The sequence below is a fragment of the Rhinolophus sinicus genome, chromosome 1, assembly GCF_057876585.1.
Source record: "Rhinolophus sinicus isolate RSI-liver-muscle chromosome 1, RSI-T2T, whole genome shotgun sequence".
NCBI classification, from domain to species: Eukaryota; Metazoa; Chordata; class Mammalia; order Chiroptera; family Rhinolophidae; genus Rhinolophus; species Rhinolophus sinicus.
In genome coordinates this window covers 21,594,680-21,616,068 of record NC_142501.1, presented here as the reverse complement: position 1 = coordinate 21,616,068, position 21,389 = coordinate 21,594,680, and the positions used below count along the sequence as shown (strand labels likewise).

Sequence of the window (21,389 nt, the reverse complement as noted above, 5' to 3'; positions counted from 1 at the left end):
TTAAAGCTAGTAGTGTTTTATTTTTTTTGCATATACTTATAATGCACTTGTTGTTTAGTTTTGAATTTAGGGAAGACCTTTATGTAGATAATAGGTACTTAAATTTAAATCTGAAAAATTTACTGTCTAGCTATGTCCGGCACTTTCTTTGCCTTGTCTTTAATCCTGGGATGATTTACAAAAAATTTAAGTAGAAAGCATAAACAAACAAAAAGAACCCCAAAACAAACCTGAGGGGCAACAGGTAGTTTGAAACTTTGTTATAAGTATTGCAGTATTTTCATTTAAAAAGAAGTAAAAATTCTTTTCATTTGCCTTGCTCCCCTTTCTCCTAAATTGTTCACCAGAGATAATCATGGTTAACAGTTTAGAGTGAATTTTTCCAAACTTTTCCTTGTGCATTTATAAACATGAACATCCATAGAACACAGCTACCACACTAAGCGAAACAAGAAAGTGAAACAGAAATCAAGGATTTACTGCTCTATAACTGTTGACTTACACTGAAGGAAGCCTGTGGGAACTTCAGGGAACTTCAGGGAGCTTTCAGGAGGAAAATGTAGGACTTGTCTGCCTCCTTCTAAGACACTGGCACTGATTATCAAACCATACTTCATACCTCAGTTATCACAGAGTTCTCTGTCTCCTGGTCATTTGTTATCTTTTAGAGGCTCATGGAGATACACTCAGTACATTCATTGCCAAGTTCTGATCTAGGTCCCCTTCCCTCACTTCCAAGCCTTTCTGCCATATGCTATTTAGACTTCCTCCTCTGTGATTAGGAAACTCCTCTGTGTCATTAACCCCTTCTTAAGTTGTTTTCCTTCTTGCATTATCTGAAACCGGACAGTTCCCTGAGGATATATCACCTTCTCCATAGCTGTCTTCAGTGATGTGGCAACTGCTTTTCCTTTATATCCCACATACTTCAGCACCAGGAAATGGGTGGATATTGTCCTTACTCTCTGTTGCCTTATCCACACTATTAATACTCCTCCAGCCAAATTCCTTGTCCTTTGAGATTCTTTTCTCTAATCTTTCCCAGTTATGTTAACTGCCCTCTCATTCATTGACAATTGGAGTTCTTAATTATAAATCTAAGCCCTTCTATTGGTATTCTTAGGGACTTTGGTATCTATGTGGATGAGTCATCCCGAACCTTGACCTCTCAGTTCCTTGACCTCTTTATCTGCAGTGATCATTTTCTTCGCTCCCCTTCACCCATATACTTCCCTGGACCCTGGCCTGGACCCCGGTCCTTGGCATTACCAGAAACGATGCCACTTTGAAATCTTGATGTTAAGCATTCTATTCTATACTCTTTGCCTATCTCCACCTATTCTGTTCTTCAAGTTCACTACTACAGTTTGCTGGTGTATCAAGATTTATCCATTGGTTCCATAATATCTTCACTACGGGTATTTATCCCATCAGTCCCCTCGTAGGCTTGGCCCTAGATTTTTATTGCCCATCATTCATTTGCTCTTTAGCACATACTCTTGGCTCTTGGGTTCTTTCCGTATCTTGGGTGAAAGCTGATTACTTCTCTATGCTAGAAGATGGAGTAGGCGTTCTTTCTTACTCCCTGTTGCTTCATCCAGGCCATTACTTGCTTCCTCTTTGCTGGAGAAAATCACTCAACTGAGTTTCAATTTAAATTCATGATCATAAACCTTGGCAATTTTATTAGGTTTATTTAGTGGATGTGTAACCATTGCGTTGGTGTTTGTAGGATGTAATCAGAAAACAACTTTACTCTTTTCCCTCATTGCCTGTTTCAAACTCTTCTCTGGGACTGATTCTTTCCCTGGCTGTATATAGATTCAGAGTCCCCAGGTCACTTAACGTTTTAAAAACAGTCTCATTTCAATAATTAAAATGTCAGGTCCTATTTAATACTCCAGACTTCATTTATATGTAAAGTTCTCTCCTTCCTCAGTTGGGCCTACCTCAGGCTTTGAAAACCTGCAGGGAAAGAGGAGGTTCAAATGGACATTGCAGGTGGTTTCCAGATTTTTCCTGTTGCAAACAATACTGCAGTGATATCCTTGTGGAGGAAGAATAGTTTAGAAGTCGAGCATTGATCCTGGAGGTTTGAGTCCCATCTCTGCTTTATTAGCTGCATAATCTTGGATAAATTACTCAACCTTTGTATCCCTCAATTTCTTCATCTGTAAAGGGGATAACAATAGTGTCTGCTTGATAGTCTTCTGTGAGGATTAAATATAGATTAACGTGTAGAACTATTAGACTAATGCTCAAAAATATGTTATAAATCTTTGAGCATATATACAAATATTTCTTAAATTTAAGATAGTGATTTCTTTTTGTACTTATTTGTGAATACCAGTAAATAAATTTCCTTTGGTATAACTCATTTATGTTTGTAGCTGTTTTTTGCTTTTTCTTATACTTTTGCCGTCACATAATATAAATCTTATGGTTAATGCCACTGGTGTGATCTAATGCTACTACTGTTCACCATATTTTACACATAGGGATGCCTCTTACTGTTTTTTCTATCTATGTGAAGCTAATTAAGTATAGTCTGTGAAAACTTAAGATTTTTGGTTTCTGATAATATGTAATTAAAAATATGTATTTTAGGATATGCTATGGCTTAATTAACAATAATGATGATGGTAACAGTTGATAGTAACAGTAATGTCCACTCATATAGTGCTTACTATTTCAAAACGTAATGTTTGTGAGGTGCTCTTAGATCCGTATCACCAGTAAGTCTGTTACAACCCTTTACAGTTAACATAGCAAATTCACGTATTTTATATCATTAATTTCTCAGAGTAACTCTGAAATAGGTCGGATAAACAGTCTTATGCCAGGCTAATAAATGAGACAGATTAAGCGATTTGCTAAAGATCGCATAGTTAGTAAGCAGTAGAGCCAGACTTGAACATAACTTGTTCTCTAATGAGAACCTTAATGAGTGATTACGCATCCTTAGACATCAGTGGTTCTCAGTCAGAGGTGATTTTGCCCCCCAGTAGACATTTGGCAGTGTTTGGAGACATTTTTGGATGTCATAACTGGCGAGGGGGAATGCTGCTGGCAGTAGTGGATAGGTGCTAGGGAAGCTGTTAAACATCCTGCAATGCACAGGGCAGTCCCTCACAGTAATGAATTACCTGACCCAAAATATCCAGAGTGTTTAGGGTGAGAAACTGCTGTACAGCGATGATTGATGACATAGGACAAAGATTATGAAATTTTGTTTGGTAAGGTTTTATTGATAAAAAGCAGATTTTACTCCAAACTTCAATTTATCCATATATTCAATGTTTCTTAGATTCAGGCTACAAAGAAAGGCTGAAGATGTGGTGAGATTGAAGATTGGAGCAAATTTGCTGCCTATCCGTAAAATCTTTCAAAGAAGCACTCCTGTTCGAAGTCTTTAAGTTTATGATTCTTTTCCTCACCAGGTTGTTTCCCAGGGGGTGTGCATTGGGTTTCAGTTGGGAAACAAGACAAAGCTGGGCTTCTGATGAAACTGCAGAATCTTTGTACACGGTTGGATGAGGATGAGAGTTTCTCCCAGAGGCTTCCACTTAACATTGAAGAGGCTAAGGACCGTCTCCGCCTTCTGATGCTGCGCAAACACCCAAGGTACAGATAGATGGTCAGATTAGGTTGGCATATGAAGTCCCAGTGCACCTAACTAGTGACATCCTGTATATGTTTTACCCTTTTCTTGCTGTTCGGTAGAATATCTAAGAAAGAACCATTGCTCTCCTGTTGTTCTCGCTCTTGTATTAAAAAACAAAAAGTGGCCGCCACTGGCCTAAAATTGCTACTTTTCTCTTCTTTGCCTCCTACCTACCACATAGTCTTTTATGTACCATTGTAGGCTCTCAAGAAATACTTTCTTAAGTAGATGAGTTGATGAATGGTCTTTGCTGGAAAATGCTAGTTTCTTACCTTAAATCCATTATTTCTAGTGGAATAACATACAACAAGAGACAGAATAAATGTAGGCAACTGCTAAAAAAATAGTCAGGAAGGATTATTTATTTAATAGGCCGCTTCTATTGTTGTCTTAGTTTTTGGGTATATGTGTAACTCTTCTACTTTCATGTACTTCAAGAGTTTGTTTTATTTATTTAAATCATTCATTCATTCAATAAATACTGTTATAATTATGTGCCAGGCACTGTTACCACAGTTTTCACAATTTTCATTAGCCAGAAGGGTGACAGCAGCTTAGTTGCTGCTTGTGTTGAGTATAACTTGGAATTCAGTCAACAGTTTGATTTTCATGTTCCAGTGACCATTCCTTTAATTTGTTCATTTAACTAGCATTGAATATTTTTCCTATGTTAGTGTTGAAAGTACAAAGATGAATAAAGCCTTCCTTGGGAGTGTAACAGTAAATTGGTCAAGAATTAGGCAATGGCACTGAACTTTTTTTAATGTCCAATGCACCTGACTATGTAGTACATTTTCACATGTAACAGTGGCTGAGGATGGCAGTGATTCTAAAATTGATAAGGGGATTAATATCAGAATATTGGGTGAGAGGAGTAAGTTTTGGAAAAAGCCTCCTAGGTGCTTATGATGGATACTCACTACAGAGGGTAAGCTCCGTTCTCTCTGGCTTCTTTCTGCTCCAGATCCCTCCATTATCTCCCCTTCCCCTTGATAGTCACTGGAATCCATTTTCCCATAGCAAGTAGATTTGAGACCACTAACCATTCCTTGTTTTCCTGCTCAGTCTTTTCCCTAATCCTACTTCCCTTCTTTGCAAAAATAAAAGTGATTTCTGTTCAGGAAAATGTAACCACTCTCAGATGTATCAGACCATGACTTATAAATCCAATTATTTTGTTTCATTCTCAGCATCATTTTAGTATGCTTTTGCAGTATTCCAATCTGCATATGTATCTAGAGTCTGTTTTTTTGTAGTGTATAGAAGTGGTGTGCCATTCAGGTAAAATGCAAGTATATAATTATGCTGTCAGGTGTTAGTTGTTTTTTTCTCCACTTGTTCTGGTGAGTTTAAAAAAGTTTTTGGAAGAGACCAGTCAAGAATTGACACAAAGGTTCTTTGTCATTATGAATAAAGAAACTGATTTCTTGGATGAAAAACACCCCACTAGTGTACCAAATGAAAAGTAATGTCCTTGTTAGTGCTTTCTGTTAGGTTGACACATATGAAATTGCTAGTTTTATAGGAAAAAATGCTCAAATATAATCATTGTTATATGATTCATTGTAATACTAACCTGAACCCAGTTCTCATTTGGTTTTGGTGCTTAAAGACTGAATTGGATTTTTCCAAAATCCGTTTATATGGATACTTCTTTTTAGGTACTAGGTAGCTGATTTCTGGTACTTATGTGGTACACACAGCCCTCTTTTTAATAAGTCCCTTAATTTTAATATGCATTGATTTGGGGTGGGTGGGGGAGGCTCTAATTTTCTTTTCCTTATTTGGATCAGTGTGTTGTGGAAGAGAGATAGCAAAGAAAAGAGGGGTGCAGCTGGCTAGCTCATTTGGTTAGGGCGTAGTGCTCTTAACAAGGTTTTCGGTTTGATCCCCACATGGGCCACTGTGAGCTGTGCCTTCCACAACTAGGTTGAAACAACTACTTGACTTGGAGCTGAGGGTCCTGGAAAAACATATTTAAAATAAAAGTTTAAAAACAACAAAAAAGAAAAGAGAAAGAACCATGAGGCATGTATTCTTTCTTTTTTTATTTTGTAAATTTAACAACACTGATGGCATTCTCTTTTAAAGGAAGCTTAAAATGTAATTAGTGACTCAATACAGTTTTTTAAATTAGGTCTCTGTTGATCTTGGATGATGTTTGGGATCCTTGGGTGCTAAAAGCTTTTGACAATCAATGTCAGATTCTTCTTACAACCAGAGACAAGAGTGTTACAGACTCAGTAATGGGTAAGGATTATTAATTTGCTTTTTAGTTATTTTTATGTTTTAGTTCAATTACATTTAAATAGTTGCATACCAAATTACATATTACATCTTATGATTTTGCAGGTCCTAAATATGTAGTCTCCGTGGAGAGTGGCTTAGGAAAAGAAAAAGGACTTGAAATTTTATCCCTTTTTGTTAATATGAAGAAAGCAGATTTGCCAGAACAAGCTCATAGTATTATAAAAGAATGTAAAGGTATAGTTATTTATTTTGTGGATAAGGGGATTATAGAGATGTTAATTTATTTTATGTAAGTTAAGCTAATGAACATGACAATTTAGCACATGAACATCCAAAAACTTTACTAGAATATTTAATATTTTAGATTCTTCTCTGATACCCTAAATATTAGGTTGGTGCAAAAGTAATAGCAGTTTAGGGCCTGCCCGATGGCCCAGGTGGTTGGAGTGCCGAGGTCTCTGGTGCAATTCCCACATGGGCCAGTGAGCTGCGCCCTCTACAGCTAAGATTGTGAACAACAGCTCTCCCTGGAGTTGACTGCTGTGAGCAGCCAGAGGTTGGTGTGAGCTGCCACGGGCTACCTTGTGTCATGGTGGCCGGTGGCCAGCGTGAGTGGCCGGTGGCCGTGGGCTGCTGTGTGCTGCTGTGAGCTGCTGTGAGCGGCAGACCTATGACTGGCGACCTACTGCCTCAGCTGGGGGTGGGGGGATGGCGCAAGGCTCATAGTGCCAGCATGGGCCAGGGAGCTGTGTCCTACACAACTAGACTGAGAAACAACGGCTTGGACTGGGGAGGTGGGGGGAGGTGGAATAAAGGGGAAAAAGAAAAGTAATTGTGGTTTAAAAGGCTAAAAATATTGCAAAAAGTGCAATTCTTTTTGCACCAACCTAATATATAATGATATTTTGGTATTCATTCATTCATTAAAATAGTATTTAATGAACACCCACAATATGTTAGTGATGGGCGGGGGTGGTGGTGTGAGATGAAGATGTGACCTCTACTGTCAAAGAATAAAAAATACAGTGAGTCAAAATTAAAAAATGTGGGTGGGAGATGAGGGTAAGGGGGATCCAATATATGGTGATGGAAGGAGAACTGACTCTGGGTGATGAACACACAATGGGATTTATAGATGATGTAATACAGAATTGTACACCTGAAATCTATGTAATTTTACTAACAATTGTCACCCCAATAAATTTAATAAAATAAAATTAAAAAAAAAATTAAATGTTTTTGTTGGAATTTTATAAAAGTGTTCTAATTTGAAAAGTGAAAACTCGTGGTGTCTAAATTTGCATTTTTATTAATGAAGTTAAACTTTTTACTTGTTTATTGAATATTTGCATTTTAAGAAATTATCATTGACTCACTTTTCTTTTGTGATAAAAGTATTTTTAATAGACTTTTAGGAATTCTAACTATTGAAGCTATTAACTCTTTGTCATATATTTGCAAGTATTTTCCCCAGTTTTTGGTCTATCTTTTAATTTCATTTGTAGTACTTTTTTTTTTTAATTTAAAGTGGTGAAAGAGTAGTTTATTAGGAGAGATAGTACACTTCAAAGAAATAGAAGTGGACCTGAGCAGTAGAGAATGGCTCTAGGACCCAAGGTGGCATTATCAGAAGCAAAAGTACAAAGAGTTTGGAGCAGGCTGGGCAAAAGATGAGGCTCAAAACTTAAAAAGGCCCAAAGGGCCAAGGGCCCGGGCTCAAAAAGGACTGTAGTATTTTTTTATTTTATTTTATTTTTTTTTTAACTGGTCTTTTTTTTTTGTAGTATTTTTTAACATACAGAAATTTTATATAGTCAAATCTATCTATATTTCTTCCATCATTGTTAATGCTTAGAAATACCTTCTTTTCTTTCTGCCATCAAATACATACTTGAGTTTTAAGTTAATTGACTTAAAAAACTCTTAAACTTAGGAAAAAAATACCTGATTTATATTCATTATAAAGCTGATGCATGTCCATTTTGAAACATTTAAAAAAATGTGAAATTATAAAGAATAAATACAAATTATCCATAACCTGATAATTATTAGTATCATGAGAGTGTTTCTTTCAGTCTTCTTTTACTACATCTAAAACTTTGAAAAAACCATTGAGACTATAAAGTGGTATACATAATTTTGAATCTTGTCCTTTTTATATAACAAATCTTGAACATTTTCCCACACCATTAAATGTCTTTTGAAAAAAATTTACCAATGGGTAATGTGATATAATTTACTTTATTTAGTCATTTCTTGGTTATTGTTTAAGATTTTTCACTATTTTAAATAATGCTGTGATGAATATCCTGAAAGGAAATATTTCTATATCTAATGACCTCCTTAGAATAAATACCTAAAGTGAATTCAAGATTTGTAAGTATTTTAAGGCTTTGGATAACATGCAAAGGAAATGATTCCTTAAGAATAAATTGATTCTTAGTGGTATGTCTGAAATGAGCCAGTGTTAACACTGTGACTGCTTTTTCTGTAGGTTCTCCTCTCGTAGTGTCTTTAATCGGTGCACTTTTACGTGATTTTCCCAACCGCTGGGATTACTACCTCAGGCAGCTTCAGAATAAGCAATTTAAGAGGATAAGGAAATCTTCATCTTACGATTATGAGGCTCTGGATGAAGCCATGTCTATCAGTGTTGAAATGCTCAGAGAAGACATCAAAGATTATTACACAGATCTTTCTATCTTTCAGAAGGATGTTAAGGTGCCTACAAAGGTAATAGAAGGACCAACAATTCTCGTCACTGGGTATTTATGTCATGTAACCTTTGATATAGTACCGAGAACATTGTCACAGAGGCTATTGGAAAGATAAGACCTGGTGACTGAGATGGTGGGTTTTAGGATTCAGAAGCCTCACTGTTCTCGGTCTCCATCAAGAGCTTGGTGTTGATCCCAGACGACTTACCTATTTCTTGGTGGTTCTTGTGAAGCTGGAGAAACATCTGACTTTTTTTTTTTTTTTTTTTAAATCTCTTTTCTATCTTGAATGGTTGAGCTGCTTCATATGAAATGGAGAGGTTCTTATTCAGGGTTTTAAGATACAAATTTTGTCTTAACACTTTGTCTGTAATCCTGGTCAGTATACTTTTATGGCATATTAAATGCTTAAAATGATTCCTAGGTGTTATGTGTTCTCTGGGACATGGAAACTGAAGAAGTTGAAGACATACTGCAGGAGTTTGTTAATAAGTCTCTCCTATTCTGTGATCGGAATGGAAAATCTTTTCGCTATCATTTACATGATCTTCAAGTAGATTTCCTTACAGAGAAGAATCGCACCCAGCTTCAGGTACTCATACCTCTGTACATTCTTTTTTTTAACTTTTTATTTTGCAATAATTTTAGACTTTTAGAAAACTTGCATAATAGTACAGAGTTTCTATGCATATACCCTTCCCCCAGCTTCCCTCAGCTTCCCCGTGTTAACATCTTATGTAACTATAATACGTTACCAAAGCCTGAAAATTAACATTGATACAATGCTGTTTACTAATCCACAGACTTTATTTGAATTTCGCCAGCTTTCCCACTAATATCTGTTTTGTCCAATTCAGGATCCCATATTGCATTGTAATTGTCATGTTTCCTTGGTTTTCTCAAATCTATCAAAATTTCTCAGCTTTATCTTTCATAGTCACTTTTGAGGAGTACTAGCTAGTTATACTGGAGAGTGTCCCTTAGTTTGGGCTTGTCTCATGTTTTCTCCTGACTAGATCAGGCTTATATATTTTTGGCAAGAATACCACAAAAGTGATGTTGTGACCTTCTTGGTACATCATCATATCCGGATGTTGATATATCTTATTATAAGTGGTGTTAACACTGATCACTTGGTTAAAGTGGTATCTGCCAGTTTGTCTACTGTAAAGTTACTATTTTCTCCTAAGTGTCTTGTGGGGGAGATTCTCTGTACATTCTTAAATAGCTTCGGAAGCTGGAGTTACTGTGATGTTTAGATTTTGACATTGTTTCTATCCCCTGAAATGTTTCATCTGGGCTTTAGGATCTACATAAGAAGATAATCACTCAGTTCCAGAGACATCACCAGCCACATACTCTCTCATCGGATCAGGAGGACTGCATGTACTGGTACAGTTTTCTGGCCTATCACATGGCCAGTGCCAACATGCATAAGGTAAGATGACCTATTTGAAAACTATTTTCTTTCATCTCATTTTTATTGTGTCTTATGTTTAAGATTTTCTTTTATTAGTAAAAATAGAATTATAGACTATGTCATTGTTTTTGTTTTAGTTACTGTTCTTACCTGCAGCGATTTAATAAGGTACCTTAGTAATTGCAGTATATAAACCGCCTAAAAATTCACTCTCTTCTTACCAGGAGCATTCCTTTATGGGCGGTTTTTAAATTTTGAGAGGAAATGGAGGGTGAGAAAGTATATTCATTCAATAAATATTGAGTGCTTGTTACGTACTGGAACGTTCTTCATTATGAGAGTGTGCCCCAGGCACAAAGTCCCTTCTGTCATTGAGCGCACATTCTAAGGGGAGACTGAGAGTGGACAAATAAATTTATACTATGTCAGGGTTAGTAAGTGCTCAGAAGAAGAAAAAACCATGGAAGGAGAAAGAAAGTGATGACATCAGGGTTGAGTCATCATGAGTTGCTATGGATTTGATGTGCATTGTAAGAGAAAGGGGAGTCAAAGATGGCTCCACGCCTGTGCAGTAGGAAGATCGCAGTTGCCATGATCTCAGATGGGGATGTCTGTGGTAGGACAAATATTTTTCAGGGGGCAAAGGGAAGGTATATTAAGTCTGATACACATATTAAGACATCTAACTGGAATTATTGAGTACATAGTTGTATATATGAATCTAGATTTCTGGGGAAGATTATGGACTAAAGATAAAATTTGGGAATCATCTGCACATAGATGATGTTTGAAGTCATAACTGCCAACTAACTACTACACATGTTAAGACTTTGGAAAACCATATGTACTTTGAGTAATTTTTCTATACTTAGGTACATTATCTCTTGGTTACACAAAAATGGTGTTGTAGCCTGATTTTTTTCACTTAGTAAAATACCGTTTATGTTTAATAACCTATATTGGAATAAAGGGATGCCAGTAAATATCAGTGCCCTAATTTATTTAACCAAACTGTAATTGTTGACCATTTAGGTTGTTTTTAGGTTTTTTTCCCTTATGATGCTGTAATGAACATTCTTGTTTGTCTTTGCTCCTGTACTATTTTTTTTGAAAATTCCTTAAAGTGGAATCACTGGGTCAATGCTTATTTTAAAAAACTTTTGATATATATGATAATGTGGCAGGATTCAGTTTCTTCCCACTTTTTTAACGTTTTCTTTCCTGATGATTGAAGATGATAGTTTATTTTCATTGGAAAAAAATTAGAAAAATGAAGAAAATGAAGATCAAAATTATTGCTAATGCTTTTGTGGATGCTTTTCTAGATCATCTTGTTGCTCACATACACACACTTATTCTTTAAAACCAAAATGGGATAGTAATAGAAATAGAGTCTTACATCTTGTTTTATTTCCATTTAATTGTATTTCCTGGTCATCTTTTTATGTCACTATATAGAATAATGTAATTTTTAAAGCTGCATGCTATTTCATTGTATAGCTAGTATGATTGACCAGTTGGTTATGGAGAATTACATTGCTTCAGCATACTCATCTGCTTATTTTCTTAGGACACATATTTATAAGTGTAATTTCTAGGCCAAATGGTGTGTACAGTTTGAATTTTAATACCTATTGATAAACTGTCTTCTAAAAGGGTTTCTATGATTTACATCACTACCAACAGTGTATGAGAGAGTGTTCATTTCCTCTGATTCCAGCTAATATTCTTATCACACCCTTGAGTCTTTAGAAATCTGATATTCAAAATATTAAATCTTTGTTGTTCCACTTTGATTACTGGTAAAGTTTTTGGCCATTTGTACTTTTTATTTTGTGAATTGATTCTCATCCATTGTCTATCTTTATTGGGGTGTGTATCTTTTTTACTTCTTTAGAATTTTCTATAAAAAGGAATATTAAGCCCTCATTTATCGTATGTGTTGTAAATACTTTTTTCTTGGTTTATTTTTTGTCTTAAATTTAATTAGATTGTTTTCTATTATATTGAAGATTTGAGATTTTATGTGTTAAATGTACCACTATTTTTCTTTTTGGTTTTTTGCTCTGGTGTCATGATTTCCAAATTTTCCTTCACCCTAATGTTACAAAAATATTTACCTGTACCTTCTAGTATTTTTTGAAGTGTTCTATTTTATATTTAAGTCTTTAATCCAACTAAAATTTATTTTGAGTTAAGGTATAAGGTTAATTTTATGTTTTTCTTTGGAACTATTGATGTGTTTCTTTTAAGTTGCCTACTTTTCATCTTTAAATTTGAATATCTGTTAAGTTTCTCTCACTAGTGTTAGGATAATGATGGTAGATTTAAATTCTTTGATCTTTTTAACAGGGCACCTGATCTTATTTATTATTATTTTTTAAAGGAACTTTGTGCTTTAATGTTTTCCCTGGATTGGATTAAAGCAAAAACAGAACTCGTAGGCCCTGCTCATCTGATTCATGAATTTGTGGAGTACAGGCATATACTGGATGAAAAGGTATATATTAATATGAAAAAAAAAGTCCTTAAAGGACATACTTCTTGACATTAAATTATAGGTTTAATAGTGGGGATGAGCAGAGTAGAAGGGGCAAAGAAAGATAATTCTTTTATTTTGATCTTTGATTATTCTTATTTTTCTTCCTAGCCTACTGGGAATGTGGCTAGGATTAAGTCTTGACAGTTAAGGAACTGAAGTGTTCACTGTTTTTTAAAGAAAAGAATGTGTTGAGAAAGTAGTACTTTGATAAGAAGATTTTTACCCTATGTTTAAAAGTCTGAAGAGGGTCACTATATTTGTTACCTAATGCTTGGCTATTTAATTTTAGCTCATAGAGAATATCTCATTTAAACCTGTAAAATGACAAGATAACAGAAACAGAAAATTGTCAGATCTTGCCTCTGGTTATGTTTCTAAGAGATTTCAGTTTGTTCATAGGACTGTGCAGTCTGTGAGAATTTCCAGGAGTTTTTATCTTTAAATGGACATCTTCTTGGACGACAACCATTTCCTAATATTGTACAATTGGGTCTCTGTGAACCGGAAACTTCAGAAGTTTATCGGCAAGCTAAGCTGCGGGCCAAGCAGGAGGTCGATAACGGAATGCTTTACTTGGAGTGGATGTAAGTAGGTTAGGAGAAAAACCAAACGGAGCAGAGTGCTAATGATATCATTATTTTTTCAGGTAGTGAATAAGTTCACTCCAGGAAGATTTAACTACAGTTCTTTGGAAAGGCTGGAACTTTTAATAAGCATTCTTACTTACTGAAAAGTTCTAGAGAAGTAAGTAGAGAAAAAACATGCATTTTCAAAGAGACCGTAAGAATAGATGCTTGCCTTTATGGCATTTTTAACAAGTTATCCTAAATATTAACACCAAATGCTTTACTTATTGTATTACAGTAAGTAGTGAAGATCATGGGCTTTGAAGTCACAAACCTAGGCTTGGGACTCAATTCTAAAACCTAATAGTTTTGTGAGTTTGAACAAGTTATAGGTTAATCTCCTTTCTCATTTGTAAAATAGAAATAACAATCCTTTGAGGTAGGTACTATTTTTGTGAAGATTTAAATGAGATACTGCATATAAAGGGATTAACACTTTGCTTTGCACATAGCCTTTATTAGACTTCCACTGAATCATGATTCTTCTAACTCCTAAAAGAGGTCATTCAGTTTTGCTTACCTTAATTTTATCAGTTAGGAAAAGGAAAGATACACCCCCATCTTTTCAATGCCTGTTATATACAATATGCTCACGTTATTCATTTTATCTTGAAAACAACCTGATAAGGTTAATACTATTTGCCCTAGTTTACAAATGAGAACATTGAGGCACAGAGAGGTTAAGACTTGATTAATCTCATGTGGCTTGCTGAATGGCATTTAAACCCTCGGTCTGTGTAGCTTTATTTTCCATGATTCTTCTATATGTCATGCTTTTCTTACAGCTAGAAATAGTAAGTATAAGTGGTTGTCTTTTCACATGTATAATTTATATCTGAATTGAACTCTAGGTTGATGTCTGTGATCTTTATAGCCCCGGACCCTCTTTCCAAATAAGTCAGGTTGCCTTGGGTGATTCCCCTAATTCAGTTTAGTTCAACAAACATTTGAATTTCTGTAATGTGCTAAGTAAGCACTTGTTACTAGGTGCTAAGGCTCTTCCTAAGGAGCTTACACTCTAGTATGAGAGAAAGAAATTTAAGCAAATAATTGCAATATAATGTGATGAGTGCAACAAAGATATATATAAAATAGAGATAGAAATGAGAAGTGGGTAATTAACTTGAATGGGTAAGGAATTTTGGGAAGGACCAGTGAAGGGAAAAGTTTCTTAAAAAATTTTTTTATTTAAAATTAAGATTGAATTTTTTGTTGATTTTTATTTTAAAGTAATCCATATTCCTGTTTTTTGTTTTTTTAAAAAAATCAATATTAGAGGGATGTAAAATGAAAAGTAAAGACTCCCCAACTTCCCCCACCTTCCCACTTCCCAGAGTTATCCATTCTTTAACACTTTCTTGGGAAGAGGTTTCACTCTGTGGAAGCAGCTCCGCAACTTGCTGAGGCTAGGTTAGATCTATCTATAGTCTAGAATACTTGTTTACCCCATATCAAAGCATTGTCTCTTTTTATGGTGACTGTTTACTTGTTTGTCTCCCGGAATAGTCCTTACGTTCTGAAGTATAGAAGAGATTGGAGGTTAAAATACAGGCTGGCTCTGGACTGCCTGGGCTTGACTCCTAGCTTTGCTATTTATAGTTATGTATAACTAGGGAAAGTTATTAGATTTCTCTCACCTAATAGTACTATTTCATTACATTGTTGTGAGGATTAAATGCGAGTGTGTGTATAGAAACATGCACACATCCATAGTGTGCTTAGAACAGTACCTAGATCATAGAAAGTGCTCAATAAATATTAGTTATTAAGAATAGCATTTAGCATATTGCCTGGTCCAAAAAGTTGGTATTCAATAGAAATTTGTGGAAGATTGATTGAATTCATGTTTTAGTTAGTGGCTGAAATAGAATTTTAATACTTGGTTTGATAATCAGATGGGCATAGGTTTAGTTTTTTGTTTTGTTTTGTTTTTTAAAGATTTTATTGGGGAAGGGGAACAGGACTTTATTGGGGAACAATGTGCACTTCCAGGACTTTTTTCCAAGTCAAGTTGTCCTTTCAATCTTAGTTGTGGAGGGTTCTGTTCAGCTTCAAGTTGTTGTCCTTTCAGTCTTAGTTGTGGAGGGCGCAGCTCAGCTCCAGGTCCAGTTGCCGTTGCTAGTTGCAGGGGGCCCAGCCCACCATCCCTTGCGGGAGTTGAACTGGCAACCTTGTGGTTGAGAGGACACGCTCCAACCAACTGAGCCATCCGGGAGCTCAGCGGCAGCTCAACTCAAGGTGCCATGTTCAATCTTAGTTGCAGGGGGCAGAGCCCACCATCCCTTGCGGGACTCGAGGGAATGAACTGACAACCTTGTGGTTGAGAGTCCCTGTGGGAGAGCCCACTGGCCCATGTGGGAATCGAACTGGCAGCTTTTGGAGTTAGGAGCACGGAGCTCTAACCGCCTGAGCCACTGGGCCAGCCCAGGTTTAGTTTTTTTCTTATGAATTGTTTGTTATTTAAATTTTTTTTAAGCTTTTTTTTTTTTTTTTTTTAATCTTATTGGGGAATATTGGGGAACAGTGTGGTTCTCCAGGGCCCATCAGCTCCAACTTGTTGTTCTTCAATCTAGTTGTGGAGGGTACAGCTCAGCTCCAAGTCCAGTCGCCATTTTCAGTCTTTAGTTGCAGGGGGCGCAGCCCACCATCCCATGCGGGAATTGAACCAGCAACCTTGTTGTTGAGAGCTCACTCTCTAATGAACTGAGCCATCGGCTGCCCCCGAGTTTGTTATTTTTACTTTTTTATGCTGCTGCTTTTTTCCATTCCATCAACTACGTTTCAATTACATTTAACCATTCTTTCATAGAATGGTTAATCATTCATAGCTGTATTTTTAACTGGGTTTGACCAGGTCATATTCAAAGAATGCCTTATTTTTCAGGACTAGAAGTCCTTCCCTCCCCACCCCCCCAGTACTGAGTTTCAGCTTTCAAAGAAATTATTTTTTCATGCATTTGTTATTTATTTAATACTTTCAGCCATCTACTATATGCCCATCATTAATGACAAGTCACTTTCTGAGCTTTGTTTGGGGAATTCAGTAGATAGATCAAGGGGAAAGAAAGGATTTTCTCTATCTAATCCTCTCAGCTTTGGTTGTGAACTTGCGTGTTTTTCTTCCAGGTTCTCATCACTCTAGTTCTTATAGTTGTTTGTTTTATCACTTTTAGTTAAGTGTAATACTTACCAGGCACGGTCTAAGTCTGTTTTACCTCTGAGTTCCCGTTTTCATTTGGTCTGTCTTGTGTGTAGTTGATTTTTTAAAAGAATAATAGCACTGGCATCTTTATGTGCCAGATATTATTAAGAGCACGTACGATTACTCCCATTTTACATACAAGGAAAGGAAACTAATAGGTTAAGTAATTTGCTTAAGTTTACACACCTGATAAGTAGTAGAAGTGGGGTTGCCCTCTAGATTTATCTAACTCCTAACTTTTTACCTTAAATCAAGCATGATACCATTTAACATTTACTTGTACTCAAAATGACCGACATTGAAATTCTGACACTGTTCTAATACTTCCTTTTAAGTGTACAGTACACTCCTTTACCCTTTAGCCCACGAGAAATAATATTATATTTATATTAGTGGAACAGTTAATCAGTAGATTAAGATACAAAGAAAATGACATTGCTTTTTCTTTTTTTCTTTATACCTGAATAATTAGAGAAGAGCAGTTTTAAAGTATATCATCATTATGGTGTGTGTAGTGTCAAACTTTAGTTAGGAAATGAACTTAATTTTGCCATGTCTTATTTCTTTTTGAAAAATACGGAGTTTTTTTTTTTTGAGGTTATCCTTATATAATGTTTTCTCTGTACATGTTAATGCGTCAAAAGAAAATGGGAAGTGATGTGTATTTGACTAACTAGATTTCTTCCAACTCAGTGACATTTGTAACACATGACAGGTTGCTTGATATAGGGTAACATTTCTCTTAAAAATGCCAATTTTGTTATACGATGTTTTTTTTTCTTTAGGTGATCTATGCTGTCATTTACATGTAGGCAATTTAAAGAATTTGTATTTTTGGGAACATAACTATGTTAAAAGACAGTTTATTACTGAAAGAAAAGAATTGCTTTTACTCTCATTTATTGGGTTTCTGTTCATTTTTTTCCTTCTATTTAGAAACCAAAAAAACATCAAGCATCTCTCCCGCTTAGTTGTCCGCCCCCATACAGATGCTGTTTATCATGCTTGCTTTTCTGCAAATGGTCAAAGAATAGCTTCTTGTGGAGCTGATAAAACCTTACAGGTAAAACATCTCTGGATACAAATTGAAATAGGCATGTACCCAATACTCTGCATAGTCGGACACATAAATCCTAAAATTCAAGAAAATTTCACATTAGAAAGAGAAATCCAAAACTCTTGAACGTTTTATGAAAGCTTTCTCTAGAGATTTAAAAGCTATGGTTGTGTGTTTTCATAATTCTAAACTTGCCAAGTGACATAGAAGTGCCTTTTACCCTGCCAGTTAATTACCATCATCCATGTGCCATCTAAGGGTAATGAGGAGATAATTGTTAAAAGACATAAGGACTTCATAGCACGGTGAACAGGACTCTAATTAAAAAACAGTGATTAAATAAAATACCTATTTTATCACTGCCTCAGGAATAGATTTCTGACTGTAAGTAGGAATTGGACTAGATTACTTCCTAAGGTGCTTGAAGGAATTTCCTTGAAGTTCTCATTTGTTTTCTGAAAACATGAATGAGTGCTTTTCTTTAAATTCGTGCTCTACCTTTTGATTTTGAAGGAATCAGAATCAGATTAGTTAAAACTTTTATATTTAGGCTAGCTTTATTCTTTGCAAGATTATGACTATAAGCCTTATTTCTATATGTGTACTGTATTACTAATTTTATTAAAATTGGTTTTTTGAGCCCCAGAAAGAGAGTGTATTGCATGCAGTGTTTTCTATTTGATTGTTAGGAATTTGCCAAACTAGTCTCAAGAACAGAAGCTATAGTCTGTCAGTTCTTTTTATTGATATTACAAATGTTTAACAGTGGATACTTATCTATGTTAAAATATACAAATTCTGACAAATTCTGATTTTTGGAGTGGCTTTGCCAAGGTTCATTTTATTGCAAAATAACAATGATTAAAATCTTTTAAGGAAAGATTTTTATTGAATAATAGCTCATGGTTAAATGGTATATAATAAAAAAGATTTTATTGTTGCTTGTGCAGGTGTTCAAAGCTGAAACAGGAGAGAAACTTCTAGAAATCAAGGCGCATGAGGATGAAGTGCTTTGCTGTGCATTCTCTACGGATGACAAATTTATAGCAACCTGCTCAGTGGATAAGAAAGTGAAGGTATGGAAACATTTTCCTCTTGAGTTGTAGTCACCACAGAAGTCATTTTCTTTTTCCATAATAGAGGGGCCAGGGTAAGTAGGGTTGAAGGACTCTTGCCTGTTGATGTACTAAGTTGAGTCAAACCAGTTTTTATCCATTATAAATTAACACTCTGAAAACCTTTTATTTTTATGTACCAGCAGAAATTCCTAGGATGATCAGGCAGCTGGGAAAATCAATTAGAAATTAACAAATTTGCCTGCAATTTATTGACTGGTCTGTGGGTTAAATTCAGTTGAAATCTTTGAGTGGACTGTGTTGGCAATGTTAACGGTACAGAATTACAGTCTGAAATTGGATTTTGTTGTAAAATACATAATTTTTGAAGTGCAACCCAGACTTTTTTACCTTTGTGAACTGGTTTATATTCTGTGCAAAACCAGATGCATGAACAAACTAATAATTAGGTTACTAGTCTAAAAAGTAGAAGAAAAACAATAAACACAGGGTAATTTTTATTGCCCTCTGTTAATTTTCCTTTCTTGTCCCTTGTCCCTAAATTTGGCTGTTAGCCAGAACATTTATGTGGAATATAAGAGATACTGAAGTCTTCCCCCTAGACTTCAGTATCTCTTTATCTGATAAATGGAGGGGGACCCTCACCTCAGTCTTTTTTCAAAGGGGTTGTGGAGTGCTGAGTCTGGCTGGGTGAGGTGGGTCTTAGTGGACCTGGGAGCAAAAAAGTTGGCTTGGAAGTTTGCCTGGAGTTTGCACCCACTTGAAGAGGGCTCTGTAGTATCCAAACTAAATAGAGACCTTGATCAATTGGACTCTCTAGTTGGCTTTACAACCAACTACTTAATTCACTCTGTAGCCTCTGCTCTGAGTCAGACTCGGAGTTGGCCACTCTGAGCAGTTCCAGAGGCAGTTATGTGGAGTAAAAGGAAATAATACCAAGTTTCTGTTTTCAAATGCAAAATTTGAAGCAAGAAGTAGAAATTAAAAGAACTTCAAAATAAAAGAAACTCTTTGGACCTCTGGGGAGTGCTTTGATAAGATAAAAAGAAAATGCTGTGGGAGGGACGTTAGTACCTCTGAGAAGACCAAAACCCAGTGAAGATTCATTATGTAATCTATTTCTTTTGTTTGTCATTAGATGGAATAGACAGTTTAGTTGTCTTACATAGTAATTGGAGTGGTGATTACTTTTTATTGTGAACACTGCATGAGGCTTTATACTACATACTTTCCTATATTACATTTTCAGTTTCACACTACAACTTGCAAAGTATTTTTCAGATGAGGGAACAGGTTTAGAGATGAAGTCATTTGCGCCAGCTCACATTAAATAATAACTAACAGCCAGGGTTGAAAGTTAGGCTTCCCTCAGAATGTAAAGCCTTTATTTTTTATACTGAACCATTTGCCTTTTCTTCCTCACTGGTACCTTGAAGCCAGCAGAACACTTATCATGTCCTTGATCTCATCAAATACCACGCATTTGCAGGACAGGGATAAGTATCCCCAGTTTACAGAGGAGGGAACTGAGAGTTTGGTAAATCAAGGACTTGACCAGGGACATGCAAATTGTGAATGGCAGAGCCAGGCCTTGGAGTTCTTCCTTCCTGTCTGAAGTCCATTCTCCCATCCACTTTATAGCGCGTCTCTGCCTGTTTTCATTTATATGAACATGTGAAGTTTCGCCCATGATGAATATAAAGTTTTCATGAGATTGTAATTATGCTATAGAAAGACATATATATAGACTTGCAAGTAATTTTAAAAAGAAAAATCCTGGAAAGCACTATGTTCACCACTATACCACCAACAGATCTTGAGATTATCACGCTAAGTGAAATAAGTCAGAGAAAAAATCGAGAACCATATGATTTCACTCATATGTGGGATATAAAACTGAAAGCAACAAATGAACAAGACAAACAAACAAAAACTCATAGACACAGATAATAATTTAGTGGTTACCAGAGGATAAGTGGGGAGGGGAGGTGGGAGATGAGGGTAAAAGGGATCAAATATATGGTGATGGAAAGAGAACTGACTCTGGGTAGCGAACACAATGCAGTATATAGATGATGTATTATAGAAATGTAAACTCGAAACCTATATAGTTTTACTAACTAATGTCACCCCAATTAATTTAATTAAAAAAACACAAAAACATCCTGGCAAAATACTGACATATTTTAGGGAAGGGGAGGTATTCATGTCCGACTGGGAAAATCTGGCAGACAGTATGGATAGCATCCTCAAAGCAGCTCACATTTGCTTTGCTTTATTTGAAAATAAAGGGTAGTTGTAAATTTTATTTTTTCTGTTCTCTTTAGATTTGGAATTCTATGACTGGGAAGCTAGTATACACCTACGACGAGCACTCAGAGCAAGTCAGTTGCTGCCACTTCACCAACAACAGTCATCACCTTCTCTTAGCTACTGGGTCAAGTGACTCCCTCCTCAAAGTAAGTGTGCGTAATGAGAATTAGGTGGATAAATTTGTGCACACAGTAGAACATCTCCTTTGATTTTCTCCTACATTGTATTAATCAGGGCTCTTTTGGTTGCAGTGATAGAAACTTTCATGTTAGCTTAAGCAACAACAACAACATCAACAACAACGAAGAAGATATTATTGGCTCACGTAATTGGAAAGACTAGAGGGAGCGTGGCTTCAGGCATAGCTGATTCCAGATGCTTGTACTACATTCTCAGGCTCTAACTCCCTCTCCATTTCTAGACTCTGTTTCCCTCTTCGTTGGTTCAGGCATGTTCTCTCTGTTTGGCAGGAAATACGGCTATCCTCAGCTCTAGGCTCACATAGGTTGTACAACTCATAAG

General features: G+C 35.9%; 1 protein-coding gene across 1 annotated transcript in view; it reads left to right on the top strand.

Moving 5' to 3' along the window:
• APAF1 (apoptotic peptidase activating factor 1) overlaps nt 1-21,389 on the top strand; it is a 66,053-nt gene that overhangs the window by 7,571 nt on the left and 37,093 nt on the right. The window contains exons 5-15 of the mRNA XM_019732132.3: nt 3,441-3,624; nt 5,802-5,914; nt 6,017-6,148; nt 8,409-8,647; nt 9,056-9,223; nt 9,938-10,069; nt 12,438-12,551; nt 12,993-13,177; nt 17,358-17,484; nt 18,429-18,554; nt 20,882-21,013. Coding sequence (XP_019587691.2) covers nt 3,441-3,624; nt 5,802-5,914; nt 6,017-6,148; nt 8,409-8,647; nt 9,056-9,223; nt 9,938-10,069; nt 12,438-12,551; nt 12,993-13,177; nt 17,358-17,484; nt 18,429-18,554; nt 20,882-21,013 — 1,652 coding nt within the window. The remainder of the gene's footprint in view (nt 1-3,440; nt 3,625-5,801; nt 5,915-6,016; nt 6,149-8,408; nt 8,648-9,055; nt 9,224-9,937; nt 10,070-12,437; nt 12,552-12,992; nt 13,178-17,357; nt 17,485-18,428; nt 18,555-20,881; nt 21,014-21,389) is intronic.